This window comes from Cicer arietinum, chromosome 2, assembly GCF_000331145.2.
Source record: "Cicer arietinum cultivar CDC Frontier isolate Library 1 chromosome 2, Cicar.CDCFrontier_v2.0, whole genome shotgun sequence".
Lineage (NCBI taxonomy): Eukaryota > Viridiplantae > Streptophyta > Magnoliopsida > Fabales > Fabaceae > Cicer > Cicer arietinum.
In genome coordinates, this window is record NC_021161.2 from 46605142 (window position 1) to 46620811 (window position 15670).

Consider the following 15670-nt stretch of genomic DNA (forward strand, 5'->3'; position numbering starts at 1 on the left):
AACATTTGATTTCCAATATACGTTTGAGTCCAATTTAAAATTTCTCAATTGCCATATCAGTTTTACTGCGTTAATATTTTTTACTTGTTTTTATGGAGTTGCAATAATATTTGAACGTAGACTTATTAAATATATAACATGTATTAAAATAAATAAATAAAATTCAAATTTGATAAAAAATAAAAACAACTCACTGCTTGATTACATTCCAATGTGCAACCTCTATAAAATGAAGAAATAAATAACTTTTAACTAATTAAAAAAAAAATCTATTATAATATTCATTTCAATCGTTTCTATAAAAAACCATTTAATAAAATTATAAATTAATAAGAATTAATGCATATAATCTATAATATAAGTTAAATACATAAAGTTTAACTAATCAAATTTTAATTAAAATATATTTTATTAAAAGTCATAGGTATTAAAGAATACATTATTCTTTTTTATAAAAGATAATTAAATAAAAATATAGTATAAAACAGTTGGCGAATATAATCTACAGTATAAGTTAAATACATAAATTTGTGTTCACCGATCTTAATCAAAATGTGTTTTATAAAAACGGTAATTGAGATTAGAGAATACATTATTTCATCTGTGGCAGTTTATATATTCTTGAAAAAAGAAAAGGAGATATTTATATATAAAGAAATCCCTCACTCAAACCGAGAAATTAAATATTAAATATATACATATAAAGAAGAAAAAAAACAAGTGGGATTGTGAAATTCGCCTATAAATAGTGATCCATAGCTTTGTGGATAAGCATCAAAACTAGACATAAGACACACAACACTTTACTCTTATCACCATCAACTTCTTTCTTTTTCTTCTTATTCTTATCTTGTTTTCTTACCACACCAAAACGATGGAAGTGATTTCTGGTACAAAGACACCCTCCTCCTCCTTGAATCCCAACGCTCCGATGTTTGTCCCACTCGCTTATCGTACGGTGGACGATTTCTCCGATGAATGGTGGGCCCTCGTTCAATCATCCCCTTGGTTTCGTGATTACTGGCTTCGTGAACGCTTCCAAGATCCCCAAAATCATAACGACACTTCCTACTTCTCTGATTTCGAGATCGATGAAGATGATCTTTTCCATCAAATCGAGCCACGTAAGCTAATTATTTAATTTCTTTATGTTTTTATTTTTATATTTTTTTAATGTTTTTTTAATTAATGGATCTTGGCGCGTGCAGAACACGAAGATGAAGGAGGAGACGGGAAAGAAATGGTGAGGTTGCGAGATTTGAAATGGAGAGGATGTGATGGATGGGCTGAAGTTCCTAGGTATGCGGAAAAGGCTCCGAAGATTGTTAAGCCCAGAGTGAGCCCACGGGCTATTCATCAGCCTAGGTAGATGATGACAAGTGGAAACACCGTTTGCGTTGTACATATAAAAGAAGAGTCGCATAACGAGTAGAAAAAAAATAACAAGACTTATGATTTCAGATTTTTCTTTTCCTTTTTTATTTTGTTTGTTGACTGGCTTGGTTGTTCTAGTTTCACAAACTCAATAATAACATAATTTCTTTCAATATCTTGCATATCTTTTTATTATATTATATGATCCATTCTTCTGCTGTGATGTTAATTGATAAATTTGTAGGCTTTATACGTTGTAGATCTCAATGAAGCGATTAAATGTATCAACAAAGAGTACTGAATGGTTTTGGGGCGAGTGAACGTGATATCACTAAGGTCATGGGAAATTAATTGACTTTTATTCACTTTTGTTTATTCTGAGAGGGGAGATTTTTATATCACTTGTTTTTAATTTATTGTTTGTACTAGATTTTGATTCGAGTACACATTAAAAAAAAGGAAAAATTTATGAATGTTAAGAAAAAATGGCTATAAACATTCACAAGCACAAACGGCGAACTTAAGTGAAATGTGTCGAATTAGGCACACTCTTAACTGAAAAATGTTACCAAGGAGAAACCTAAAAGGCTAAAACTTCACAGTCAAGAAGATTGACCGTGGCTAGATTAGAATATTCATCAATGAAAATGTGTCTCAATCTCTTACTAAAATATTACTTGTAATAACCTCTCTATAAGTATGTCTTTAATTCTATAAGTATATTTTTTAATGATACATATCATATAATGTACTTGGACTCGGATTCCATACAACTGAGGAGATGGTTAAATTTTAAAATATAAAGTTTTTCTGTTTATATCTAATGAGTAGAAAGTGTTAGATTTGAGAAATTGGAAGGAGGATGCAAGCTGACACAGTAGCTTTCATCCAACTAATCAGAAATGAAAAAGAAAATAACAAATAGTGACTGCCTCAATTGGCCTTATTCTTTTCCCCCTCATCAATCTAAAATATCCGCAACCAACCCATTTTGGACAACATCTCTATCAAGCATTTCATCAAACATATTCCCCGCAACGTGAACGCATTTGTTTCTCACCAAACCAACCAACATGATGTTTCACTTAACAACATACCTCCAGATAGTGTCTTTATCAAACACCATTTTGAGAAATCAATACTAGAACAACACTTACTATATAACTGATCATTCAACACATAGTAGAAAAAACATACTTATTAAGGGCCTAAATTTCATTCAAAACATCTAACTAATAATATAGACTTTCTCTAGTTTTAGTCCTTCAAAAAACATTCAGGACAGTTTTTAGTCCAACATAATATATGAAAAGTTAATTTTAATCATAGAACAATATTACAATGACCAAAACAAAGAAACAAAAAATAACACTTCAGAAGTTTCAAGGACAAAATTCCAACAACTTTTTTTGAAAGATGAATATTATATAGGCAAAAAAAAAAAGTTAAATGCGTCTAATGAAATGTTGATATAATTCTCATTTTATACTATTGACAACCACCCTATCATATGTGTTTTATTCAAAGAATAACATTACAAAATTGATTAGATATATAGTAATGCCTCTACAAATTATACATAAATGATAGAACTTCAAGTTATACGTGATTCTACATAAATTTTTAACTATTAGTTCATGATAAATCATCTATCAAAGAGTTTTTCGGTATAATTTTTCTATATGTTTCTTATGTTGCTTATATTAGAATTGTGATTTCAACATTGAACATTTTCCCATGCAGTTGCATTCTTGCCAATCTTATGAAGAACACCAATCACTTCTTCAGTGGTGACGTTGCCTGTAACGATGACCTTGCTCAATTGTTTGTCGACGTTATATGTCTCGATATCTACAACACCATGAATGAATAAAAAATTATTCAAGGAAACTAAATTTGTAAAATAAAATCATTTTATTCATCTTTAAGAAAAATCTTTTTCTAACGACATATGTCAGAATTTCACACATATGAGTTTTGTGTTATATATATAGCAAAGAGAGAACAAATATTGGCTTGAAAGTTAGTTGATTAATTACCTTCAATCTTCTTAATGGCCTTGAGAATTTTCTTTATACACTCATCACAATGCAAACCAACCTTAACTTCCACCACCTGATGACACATAACAAGAAAACTTTGATCACTTACATAGCTGAAAAATAAAAGGATCAAATAGCTAGTTGATACGTTTTTGAATGTCTCTTACATTGGCCATTTTTTTTTAATAGAACTTTTATGCTACTATGTTGCTACAACCCTTGAACATGTAAGGAGCTAGTAGGAAGAAAAGGGCAGTGCAAGACATAACAAAAAAATTATATAAATAAGCAACATTGTATCAATTACGATGGAATAGGATTCTGTACTTTGAAAGATGGAATTCTTCTACTTTATTGTGAATAAAAGTTGAAAAAATATTCCTAACTATTGACTGGAGTGTAATTGTCCTCCACTAATTCAGTAAGGTTGGCAACCACACAAAGAATTGGTTCCAAAACAAGTGAATAAAAGATGCAGTGGAAATTAACAAGCTAACAATGAACTAATTCCTCATGCTTTTACTACATTTCTGACACTTGTCTCCATGTTGATGGAACTGCTAAATACACCTCCAAAAATGATAGGCACATACTCTAAAAAAAGATATTAAACCCTGAATTCACTTCATTTTCTACTCAACTATTACTCAAATTTTAGATGAAATATAGGATTTTTTAATTTTATTATACCCCTATTTTTTTTTTAAAAACCTCTACTCTACTTTTAAAAAAATTATTAAAATGTTCTACTTTTTTGAACTATAGTATAAGGTTGCATATATGAGATACTCAATCATATGATATACGACGATATAATGGATTTATGATTATTTATTTATTTTAAATTAATAGAAGATTTCATTTCTAAAATACGACAATAAAATAAAATTTTTGTATTTATAAATAATCAAATTAATAAAAACAATTATAAATCAGATACATATTAATAAATCAAACATAATACATTCAAATAAAAAATACATAAAAATTAACAAAACTACAAAGATGGGCATAGAAAGTAAATTTCCATAGAAGTATCTTATTTGTAGCGGATTTTATATTAAATTTTTGCATGCCAAAATACATCAAAAATACATGTCGGTAGATTTATAAAAGGATTAATCACATGATTCAATTTTGGTACCCAAAATATCAACGTTCCATTCCATTGTCAAACAAGTATTCATTCATATCACAACACGCAAAGAAGTTTCCCACCATTTACGTTATGCCATTGACAAAGACATGTCACTTACATGTGTCAAAACCATAACAACCAATCAAAATTCAACACTTGTTAATCTAACTTTTGGAAGTTTCCACCTCTCTCAACTATCCAATCCCAATATACAACAATAATTGTCACACACTCACACCTAGATTCTCTCTCTCTAAAGTTTCGACTTGATCAATTTTTATTGTTTCAACAACAATGGGAAACGCTCTGAGATTCCTCTACGGAAATTGCTGCAAACCAACAACATCTGGTGATTCACAATCACTTGGTCCACACGGTGTGCCCTCATCATCCGTTGGTGTTTCAGCTCTTGCACATGATCTCGTTCACTTTGAAAACACCTCGCAGGTTTTATTCTTAATTCAAACAAACATATTCAATTCTCATTCATTTTCACCTCGATTTTTGCAAAAATTCACTCTTTTTTTCCACCATTTTTTTTATTAGGTTCCTGAAGGACTGAGCAAACATGTTGTGTCTTCCAAAAAGACTCAAGCTAATTGGTGAGTATACTCAACACACACATTGTTCATATATGTTAAATTCATTACTTTTACAAACTTTTATGGGTAAACCATAATTGAAAGTATATGATGATGTAACTTGATGCCTGACTCAGTCTAAAACTCAAATTACTCGTCCAATAATCAAAATAGTATCGGAAAGATATAATTTACTGTTTAAAATAGTCTATGGCTATTTTAATGTCAGAGACTAAACTAATTGACATTTTGATGATTTGTGTACTATTTATTTGGGCTTTAGCTAAGTCAGATGCCTAAGTGACAGGCATCACACTTTAAGGATTAAAAGAGTGGTTTACTCAAATTTATACCCTTTTATGTTTCTTATACTGTTTTGAATTTTGAAGGTATAGAAAGTTAGTAGATGCTTGGAAAGAAGCAAAACCTCCTCCTAGAACTCCTGAAGAAGCAGCTAGACTTGTTATTCTGACCTTGAAAAGACATCATAAAGTAGATGTTGAGGTTTTCATGTACTTCCAAACTTCAATTCAACTTGGTTAATTTGTTTATATTTGTGAGTGTCAATGTGTAATATAACAGAAACATGTCTTATTATAGATCAAATTTTTGTTATGTTGCTTGATTTATAGGGATTGTTGATTTTCTATGGTCTTCCACTACCACATACCCTAGTTGAAGTAGCTGTTCAACACCCTGCTACATCTTTGCCTCATGGAGTGCAATTTGAAATGCACACCTTGCCGGTAAGAATAAAATTACTATCATGCCGTGTAAATCGCCAATTTAGTCTTTAAAATTGCAGAAGTTGAGCAATTTGGTTTCTAAGATTAACAAAATTCTAAAATGATTTTGAAAATTATGAGCTCTTTGGTAGGATTAGTCCTTTTAGGATGATTTCAGTGACAAAATTGATTGATGTGAAAGAGCTTGTCATCGATGATTTTGAGATTTTTAGGAAATTTGTTAGCTTTAAACACCAAATTATCTTTTACATGTATAATTTCAGATACTCACTCTTCGTTAAAAAAAGCATATGGATTCCCAAATCATATCATGTGTAACAACCCACATTAGTTGATCTCGCCAATTAATTGGAGATCGGTCGAATTACATTACAACTTCTCCAAATCATCTTTAAATAATCTACGCCGATGATTAGAGATTTGATAACCAAGATCAATTACTGCATCATGCATTTAATGCGTGCAATCCAAATCATTAAAAGCGTAGTTATGGTGAACATGTTAGTGGACATGATTCATTGTTTTTCTTCAATTGGACTAGGTTGATGCAAAAGCAGTGGCAGATGGTGATACTATAACAGTGTATGTTAGCGTCGCAGACCCTAGGGAATCATCATGTGTCCCTGGCAACGTGCATGCAGCAGCTGCGCATAGATCAGAAGCCCGAGCTAGAAGGAACTATGAAGAGGCAGATGCATTTCATAAACAGATTATTGATGCAGGATACCGGTTGGTTTGTAGTTCTTCCTAATTCTCAATCTCTTTGCTTCGAAGTTCAAATTCAGCATATTTTACTTTGTTTTCTTGTTTAGGATGATTCCTTTTGAAAACAACGAAATCCTAGCAAAAAAGTATCGGCTTCGACTAAGGTAATCATCAAACAAACACAAGTATTGATCAATTCTTGCATAGGAGTAGCTATAGACAGACACAATCAATTAAAAACTTAATACATTTACACAACACAAAAGATATCAAAACTTTAGGATGTGCAAGTTGTTTTGAAAACCATTTGATGAACTCTAGAAACGAAACAGGGGAATTGATGCACCAGAAAGTAAAATGCCATATGGACAAGAAGCTAAAATGGAACTGACAAAGATTGTTCAAGGAAAGTCTTTGAGGGTCCTTGTTTATGGAGAAGATCGGTATCATCGTAGTGTCGCTGATATCTATTGTAATAACATTTTTGTACAGGTATTCATTTCATATATTTTAAGTTCATTTAAATCTTTACATCTTATGTCTGTCAAAGTTTACTCATGACGATTTCATTTTATGAAAAGGAATATATGCTAAAGAAGGGTTTAGCATGGCACTACGCTGCCTATGACAAACGACCAGAACTAGAATCGGTAAGCATTAATGATGAGTATGGAAATGAATTAGAGACTTTAAAACTTTTCTAGCTTGCATTTGTATGAAGACGTGTCTCCCCTAATCTAAATTTTTGTATAAAAAAGCCGTATATCCTAACTTTCTTATGTTGTTACACTAGTGGGAGAAACAAGCCAGAGGAAAGCGAGTTGGATTATGGGCTTCGAAAAATCCGGAGAAACCATGGGAATGGAGAAAAGACAGAAGAGAAGCTCATTAACATTGCCTCAAATCAAACCAGCAGAAGAAATGTTTAAGTAATTGCAGCATTGAAAGAAAATGCAAATGCTTTCAGTATCCTCATTCTTCAATATGGTCAATTGTTTAAAAAAATAAGTACTTGAAGTTGTTATTTTATAGAGGGAAATAATGAAAATAATCATAGGGTGTGAGGGTGCCTTGCATTATCTATAAGTGAAATATTATTTTTATTGTTGAACAAAACACACTGAAGGATCACAAAAATTGTCTTGTACAAGTCTACAACATTAAGGCTTTGATTGGTTGAAAAGAAAGAGGATTCTTATTCATGTACAAAACACACCAACAGATACAGGTTTATGATTAACATTTCTGTATGTGATCTATCATAGAATATATATCTTTAAGATGAAAGCAAATATGCAGTGTGTGTGTTACTGTATATTTGTTGCATTTAAAAGAAAATGACATAAGTTTAAAGTCACTTGAATTTTTATCATAATGTTGTTTATTATTAAAACCACAATTTAAAAGGACTAAACACTCTTCAAACCATTTAAGATGAAACTCTATCATCTTTCTTACAACACAAGATACTTTCTCTCTAATAATTTCACTCACAGTTTTGTGTGACAACACATTCAACATAAAACTAAATTTACTTTTTGTTAGTTCAGTTATTTCACCAATTGGGCTATATACAGCACTGCTAGTTTTATTGTGATACAATATGATATATTCCTTAAAATTTGAGTCTTCTCTATGACAAATACTACACATAAAGAATTCTATTTTATTCATCTTTCTTGAACCATATTACTCTGATTAACAACTCCTTCCAAATATCCCTTATTTTGTATGATATATCCAAAATACTTAAACAATGAACTCGCCATATGATACATTTTCAATTTTAATCTCTAAACTAAAATTTATCAAACCTCTTTTCAACTCAAATTCCATTAACTATTCATCAGAAATCACACCAGTTATAATCATTGAGAAATATTTGAACAATATCATTAACTCTTTAAAACTTAGACAATGTTTGGATCCACATCAGAACATGCATTTCTTGCATCACGAGGCACATTAGACTTGAAGTAATAGTTTCAAGTTTCTAACTGTACAGTGCGGCGGGCAACTGCTCACACAAATAGGCACTTAAATGAACAGATTCATGACATACTACAAATCAACAAATTCATGACATACTACAAATCAACAAATTCATGCACGCATCATTGTTACAAACTATGTAGGTTGTTTCTTGGATAGAACAAGGAAAGCTATACAAGCATTTCATCCAATATAGAAAGTTGAAAACAAAACCTGGTTGCTTATCTACATTCATGAATTGAACTTTCACAAGAAGGAACACATAGTTTAAGAATGTACTGTACAATGCTCTCTACAATCATTTCATGTGGATGTAAAGAAAGCCTCAAACAAGAAAGAAAATACTTTGATTTGATACAGACATTTACTAAATCAATTACATGATGCAGCTGATAAATCAACAGCTAAAACGCAGCTCCTCAAATACACAGTCGATATAAACGAGTATGAGCAGGGTGAAAGAGTAAAAAACCATGAGTTAGGATGCACAGAACTAAGGAGATTGTCTTTGTATCAATGGTGGAGTTGGTGGATTCATTGTTACTTCTTTATCTTTTTCAGAAAGCTCTTCTTTTACTGAAGATAGTGGTCCTTCTGGACTACGATATCCCATAAAGAAACTGCTCGAACTTAGAGGACTCGACGGTTTGAATGTCGAAGGAGAAGAGTTGACACCCAAAGGAGAACTAGTGTCGGGTTTGGTTGATGTGACACCTTCGCGATGCAATGGTGAAATTTGAAGTTGGTCAACAGTTTTAATTTCTTTGCTGAAGAATTTATCTTCTACGATATTATAGGCGTCCGCTGTCCGCACTTCTTGAGCAAGAGAGCACCAACAACAGCATAGCCAAAGTGTGCAATCGGAAACTGAAGGCTTGCCGAAACAGAAATCATAAGTAGGTAAATTGTACCTCTTTCTCATTTGGATCCTCCAAAAGCCACCATAGAGTAAACCGAAAAAGCATAGAACGATGCCGGCACCTACTAGAGCTTGCCTAACGGTATCATCCTCGATATTAACAGCAGCCAAGATAAAAATCCAAAAGGGTGCCATACAGAACAGCATAAAAGTGGCAATGTGAACATACATGTTTCCAAAACCAAGTCTCTCCATATTCCAACCAAATACACAAAAAGTACAGAAAAGCGATAGATATGCTTGAGAGATATCGTCCCATATGTCGAGTATTCCTCCGCTCCACTGCGGTCTACTTTCGGCAGTCCTTTGTTGATCTCGAGATGCAAATGAATATTTCTTCTCAAATGATTTCATTCTCATCTGCTCTTGCTTTAGAGTAGTAGCTGAGATTTGAACCTGCGATTCTTCGTCCGTTCCAGAATCATAATCTCTACCTAGTGGACTAAGAATGGTATATAGACCAGCAATCGCAGGCGCACCAATTGCAAAAGATATACATATTCCAACTCCGATGGCTGGGCGCTGAGATCGTTTATACCCCCAGTTTAGACCACAAAGTGCATATTGAGCAAAGCAGTTCAAATGAAAAAGAATCACCACTACCATCATGTGCATCCATTCATGCGGCTTATACGTTCCATTCTTGCAGTACTCATTTCTAAGTCTAATGATATCTTTTGGACTCCATCTGCATAAAAGTACAAGGTGGTAGAACCTCTTTGGATGATTATACAAACACATCAGTGTAAACAATGCATTGAGTATTTGATTGTTTACTTCAAACCACGCATTCCTTTGCGACTTCTTTAGCACTCCATTCAACATACCAGTCATGACAAGGAACAGGATCGCACCCGAAACAGCGACACATAAGATCCACGCGAAAAGTGCCATGTTCATCGGATTCCTAATCCATTCTACCGACATCTTCTTAATCGAACCCCAATCAAGTTTCTTAGCAAACATGCCACTGAACCGTTCTCTTATGCTACGCGAACTAGGAGTAGGGACGGCTTGTGAAGCCTGGTCCATCTGAGTTGCGAGCCGCTTAAATTTAGCAGATGCAGAACCAAGATTCAAGAAGCTGATCCTGTTAGGAATAGAATTCAACGTCCCCGGGAACTTTCTCCCGGGATTTTCTCCGGTCACCAATGTTCTTCGAGAAGATGAAATGTCTATGGAATCAAACTCTTTTGTTATGCTTCCATTATTACATTCCTCAATTTCATCTTTACCATTATCAACAGAAACCATTCTGATATAATGAAGTTTAAGCTTTCTCAATCAAAATCAAAACCTCACAAATCAATGGTAATTGTACAGAACAAATACTGCAAGAACAAAAACATAACAATTTGTGCTAAGTATTCAAATCCAAAACAAATTTCATGCCAATCTATAAAGAAAAAACAAAGTATCCAAGCAAAAATAACATAAAATAAAATAAAAAAGAAAAGAAAGACTTGAACTTGATACAAGTGATGATAAGTAATAACCCTATAAACAGATCTTTACAAACTTTTCCAAATTAAACTCACAATTCATATACTAAAAAAATTAAAATCCAATATCCAGTTTAATAATAACAACTGATTCATCTCATGAAACAGCTAACACTGAAATTTGCAAAAAAAAAATAAATTAAACTTTTAAGGAATAATGAATAGAAACATACCTAGGAACTGAGAAAACAAGAAGAAAGCGTTGAATCCAAGTAAAGAGTTATATTCTGGGAAAAACACAGAAACAAGAATTGGAATCTGAAGTGTAGAAACTATATACAAATGTAAAACAAACTAATCGCATGAAACATGAAATGCTCAGAAAGATTGGTTAACGCAACTTGTCAGAAGAAGAAAAGTGAAAGAACAAATAATAATAACAATAATTTCCTAGTATTTAATTATTTATTTGATTAGTGGAGATTGGAGAATATCTTTCTTTTTTCAGCAACAAGTGAAAACAATAGTTAAAAACTTTCAATAGAAAAATCATTGAAAGTTCAAACCCATCTAGAAATTCTGTCGCTGTAGTGTATGTAAAACAAAAAGACACGAAAAAAATATTTTTATATTACATACGATATTATTTATATTTTTTTAAAAAAATTTCTATATAAATAAATATTAAAATTTAACCAGACTATTCCATGTTTAAATATGATTTAATTTGTATGATGTGTAAAAGCTGTTTATTTTATTTGTTTAATTTGCGCTGTCATATTTTATTGTATCTAATAATCTATGGTTGAAGCTGGCATGAGGTGCTACACATTATTGACTACTACTATATGCAATTTACTTCATTGACTGGTTTTCTATAGTTAAGCATTTTGAGAGATTCGATATTTTGATAAGTGGGATAATATTATATATCACAACTCACAAGTATTTAAAACTATATCAATGTATAAACGATAATAAATGACAGCGTAATTTCATTTAGCACGAATTTAAAAATTACAAATCTACACAATTATATAACTATAAAATTGAAAATACAATCAACTTATGCGAGTTATAATGTCTCTTTACGTGACTTATATATTGAAATTATTTTTTTATTTTTAACGCTACAAAAAATACTATAAAATTACTATTTGTATATACAATTAAATAATTATTTAATAACTTATCTCTTAAACAATTCTATATTACATTCTTCATAAATAAAAGTAAATAAATATTAATAAATGTTTTTGAGACACTTGTTAAAAATAAAAATCTAAAAATATTTTTTTTAGATATAAATATAAAAATATTTGTTTTAAAATAATTTGAATGTTGTACATTCAAATACTTTAAAATATTTTATCTATAAAAAATTTCTACTCTATATTCTGTATCTTATACTCTTAGCAAGATTTAATATTTTTTAAGTGGGGACAATAGTTAAATTTTGAATGAGAGATTCCGTAAAAAAATTATTTAATGAGAGTAAATAAAATTATTCAATAAATCATACCAAAACAAACAACTTAGTTAGTTGCATGTGCATTCGTCTCTGGTTGTGCGACTTGAGCTTTTTTTTGTTGTTAAAATTAAAAATAACAAAGAAAATTCAAAAACTAGACAAGGGAAAGACATCTTTATAAAATTATCATAAAGGAGAATGAAATTGAGGTACCTTGACCGAATCATTACTTCTCAAAAAAGAGAATTAATTTGCACCAAAATAATAGTTAAATTTAAAATTATATTAAAATTACAAAATGATTTATAAAATTTAAAAAACAATTACAAAATTAAGATTACAAAAGAACACACAAATATAAACTCTTCTACAATATTTGATATATTTTTCATATGACATCATTTTTAAAATAAAACATATTAATTAATATTTTTTAAATAAAATATTAAACAAAAATTAATAACTTCTGTTTTATTTAATGATAAGATTATAGACTGTCATTTAATATTTTTTTTATAATTACAATGATTTCATTTATTAATCATTAAAAGACAATTTATACAATAAACTTAAATATGATCAGAAGTTATTTTTTGTATGTATTTTGGTCATTTTTTCATATAAGTCATTGTTTAAATTATAAATGGAATTGAATATATTAAATATAATCAATAATATTTTCTTAATACTTAATTCAATCATTTTATTTATATTTCATTGCAGAAGAAATATTTTGCTGTGTGTATTTCATTACCTGCTTCACAATATTAGTATTTTTTTATTAATTATTGCTATTGAAATACTCCATCTAGTTATAGTTTTGACTTTTGGGAATCATTGTGGTACGTTGGGTTGGCTACCTAGTATTAGTAATGCCTTTCTTCAGGTTATTATTATGCTCATGCTGTCATGCATCAATTTGACTTTCGTTTTACAATAAAACAAAAAGTAGAAAACTACATAAAAAAATTATAATAAAATAAAACGTAGAAAACTTCATTGTAGTTTATTTCTTGGTAAAGCAAAGATTTTCGTAGAGTCAGAAAAATTTAACTTCAAAAAATACATATTGCAGTTTTTTCTTACCGAAGATACCATCTATTGGTAAGTAAGTACTAGTAGATTATATATTCAATTTTGTCTTTTATTTTATTAATTTATATCAACTTAATTACTCACTTACTATAATTTTAAAATAGTCTATAATTTTTTTCATCGTTTATAAAATTAATTTCTCCATCAATATTAGTTAATTAAAAGAGTTAATTTCGGTGAACTGACAAGTTAACTATCGTATAAATAAATTTTAAGGATTTATTTGATATTTTTTAAATTTGAAAGTTGTATCCTGAATAATGGACAATAATATTGGATTAAATTGCAACAAATTATGTTTTTATATACACATTGTTGAGAAGTCTTCTTCCTCAATTTTCTTTCATTCCTCCCTTGATGTCTTCTCTCGCCTTTGTTCATTTTCTATAAATTCTACCATATTTGCAAAAACGATATGATAGGATGGACAATGACTCTCAATTTACTTTACTTATGAAAGAAAAAAGCATTATTGGTAATGTAGGGTTTGATAAATCATGTATCGAGGAAAACTGTCTAGTCTATTATTTATTATAATAATTAAATCAGAACCCTCTAAAATTCTTCATCTATGTCATATCCTCCAATATTTGTCAACTCACCAAAATTCTGGGGGCACATTCCAGTATATAATGCAAACCTTTAACTTATCACTCAATGACTCATCAATATATAATACAATTATTTCATACATTATATAATTTCAGTTTTAACTTATCACTCAATAACTCATCAATACACTTAAAAATAACTCATACAACAAAAATGCAAACCATTCAAGTTCGACTACATACACATAAGATCTATGCCACATTATCTATACTACAGTATGTGTAACACACCCTTAGTTCACAGATACTTCAATAATATTGTTTTTCTATTGTCAATTATTGTTCAAAATCATATATCAACATTATTGCATAGGAAATAAGTTTTTTTTCCTATGTTGAATGTGTCTCCCGTAACATTTTTTTTATAATTAAAAAAAATACAGCATAATTGAAAAAAAAAATGAATAATATTAAATATTTGAAAATGAAAAACTTCTAACTATTTCATTATTGACTCGAAATTTTCTATGTCTTAAACATTCACAAACTTTTCTTGCATATAATTTTTTTCAACCACTCTTGAAGTTTTTTGACTGTGTCAAATAATTATTTGAACAATTTCAATGCACACACGAATGAACTGTTTCAAATAATTAGATCGACAATGAGATTGACAGAATTAGAATGAACATATAAAATTGAAAACGTGAAAAAGTACATAAATTTATAAATTGAATGTTTCAAAACTAATATAAAATAGATTATGGCCCACGCGCTGCGCGGATATTAATTAATTAATTTTATAAGTTTTATAAATAATATTTTATGTATTATAAATATAGTTATCTTATAATATTACTTTATTGATTTGTAATAATTGAATATGATTAGTAAAATTAAAATGAGGGGAAATCATGTTTTTCACACTCATCTAATTTAATTTTTAAAATATTTTGTAAAATTCGTATGATAACTTATTATATAGGATAATTGTTTGACTCATTGTACTTTGATTGTTAATTTATTTTTCAACATATAATGGTATTTGTATTTATTTGATGAAATAAAATATAAAATACAAACCCAAAAATAAGATGTAAAAATTTATAAATATGATTTACTATTTAATATTTTTATTTTAAAAAAATGTTAATGTTGAATTATATTGTAGCATAGTATAAATTTATTTGTTTTATTATTATGATATTTTAATTGCGAGCATGAGAAGTTGTTGTAAAAAAAATTATTGAATATATTTTATCAAAAGTTTATAAAAAAAAAAAAAAAAAGTTGTTGTGGCATTGGAGTCTATTTTAAATATATATAATAGATGATAGATTTTAATAATTGGAAGTAACTTTTTAAATAATTTTTCAGATATTCGTATTTTATGATTATTTTTAATAAATTTATGTATTTTCTGTCAAATAGAATATATATTTTTATTTTATAAAATCTTACTAAAAAAATGGATTGACATTAATGAGTAATTTAATTTTTAACGTATAAAATCATTAATCACCATAAATAAAATAATATAATTGTAAGATTAAATAAAGAACATTTATGTCGATATTTATGAGTGATTAGGTGGTTTTTTTATTGAATTTAATG

At 29.4% G+C, this 15670-nt stretch overlaps 4 protein-coding genes across 4 annotated transcripts; 2 read left to right on the forward strand and 2 right to left on the reverse strand.

Annotated features, from left to right (window-relative positions):
* The first annotated feature begins 761 nt into the window (after positions 1-761).
* Positions 762-1547, forward strand: LOC101491097 (protein EARLY RESPONSIVE TO DEHYDRATION 15-like). The gene is made up of 2 exons (XM_004490980.3): positions 762-1124; positions 1209-1547. Exons 1-2 carry the CDS (start codon positions 875-877, stop codon positions 1367-1369), a joined length of 411 nt encoding a protein of 136 aa, XP_004491037.1. The 5' UTR covers positions 762-874; the 3' UTR covers positions 1370-1547.
* Positions 1548-2830: 1283 nt separating this feature from the next.
* Positions 2831-3739, reverse strand: LOC101491415 (copper transport protein CCH). Its single transcript, XM_004490981.4, has 3 exons — positions 3584-3739; positions 3414-3489; positions 2831-3225 (listed from the first exon to the last, which is right to left on the reverse strand). The coding sequence occupies exons 1-3, from the start codon at positions 3590-3592 to the stop codon at positions 3092-3094; spliced, it is 219 nt and encodes a 72-aa protein (XP_004491038.1). The 5' UTR covers positions 3593-3739; the 3' UTR covers positions 2831-3091.
* Positions 3740-4758: 1019 nt separating this feature from the next.
* On the forward strand, positions 4759-7836 carry LOC101491731 (staphylococcal-like nuclease CAN2). The gene is made up of 9 exons (XM_004490982.4): positions 4759-5001; positions 5101-5156; positions 5525-5639; positions 5768-5881; positions 6423-6610; positions 6694-6750; positions 6919-7078; positions 7168-7236; positions 7380-7836. The coding sequence occupies exons 1-9, from the start codon at positions 4849-4851 to the stop codon at positions 7476-7478; spliced, it is 1011 nt and encodes a 336-aa protein (XP_004491039.1). The 5' UTR covers positions 4759-4848; the 3' UTR covers positions 7479-7836.
* A 942-nt stretch (positions 7837-8778) lies between these two features.
* LOC101492050 (uncharacterized) lies at positions 8779-11313 on the reverse strand. The gene is made up of 2 exons (XM_004490983.4): positions 11173-11313; positions 8779-10828 (listed from the first exon to the last, which is right to left on the reverse strand). Exon 2 carries the CDS (start codon positions 10749-10751, stop codon positions 9072-9074), a length of 1680 nt encoding a protein of 559 aa, XP_004491040.1. The 5' UTR covers positions 10752-10828; positions 11173-11313; the 3' UTR covers positions 8779-9071.
* Positions 11314-15670: the final 4357 nt, after the last annotated feature.

Coding starts and splice junctions, on each gene's coding strand:
- LOC101491097 (XM_004490980.3), top strand. CDS start 875: ATGGAAGTGATTTCTGGTACAAAGACACCCTCCTCCTCCTTGAATCCC. Junction 1,125..1,208: donor TTTCCATCAAATCGAGCCAC/GTAAGCTAATTA, acceptor TGGCGCGTGCAG/AACACGAAGATGAAGGAGGA.
- LOC101491415 (XM_004490981.4), bottom strand. Junction 3,226..3,413: donor GGCCATTAAGAAGATTGAAG/GTAATTAATCAA, acceptor ATGGTGTTGTAG/ATATCGAGACATATAACGTC.
- LOC101491731 (XM_004490982.4), top strand. CDS start 4,849: ATGGGAAACGCTCTGAGATTCCTCTACGGAAATTGCTGCAAACCAACA. Junction 5,157..5,524: donor AAAAAGACTCAAGCTAATTG/GTGAGTATACTC, acceptor TGAATTTTGAAG/GTATAGAAAGTTAGTAGATG. Junction 5,640..5,767: donor ATCATAAAGTAGATGTTGAG/GTTTTCATGTAC, acceptor CTTGATTTATAG/GGATTGTTGATTTTCTATGG.
- LOC101492050 (XM_004490983.4), bottom strand. CDS start 10,751: ATGGTTTCTGTTGATAATGGTAAAGATGAAATTGAGGAATGTAATAAT.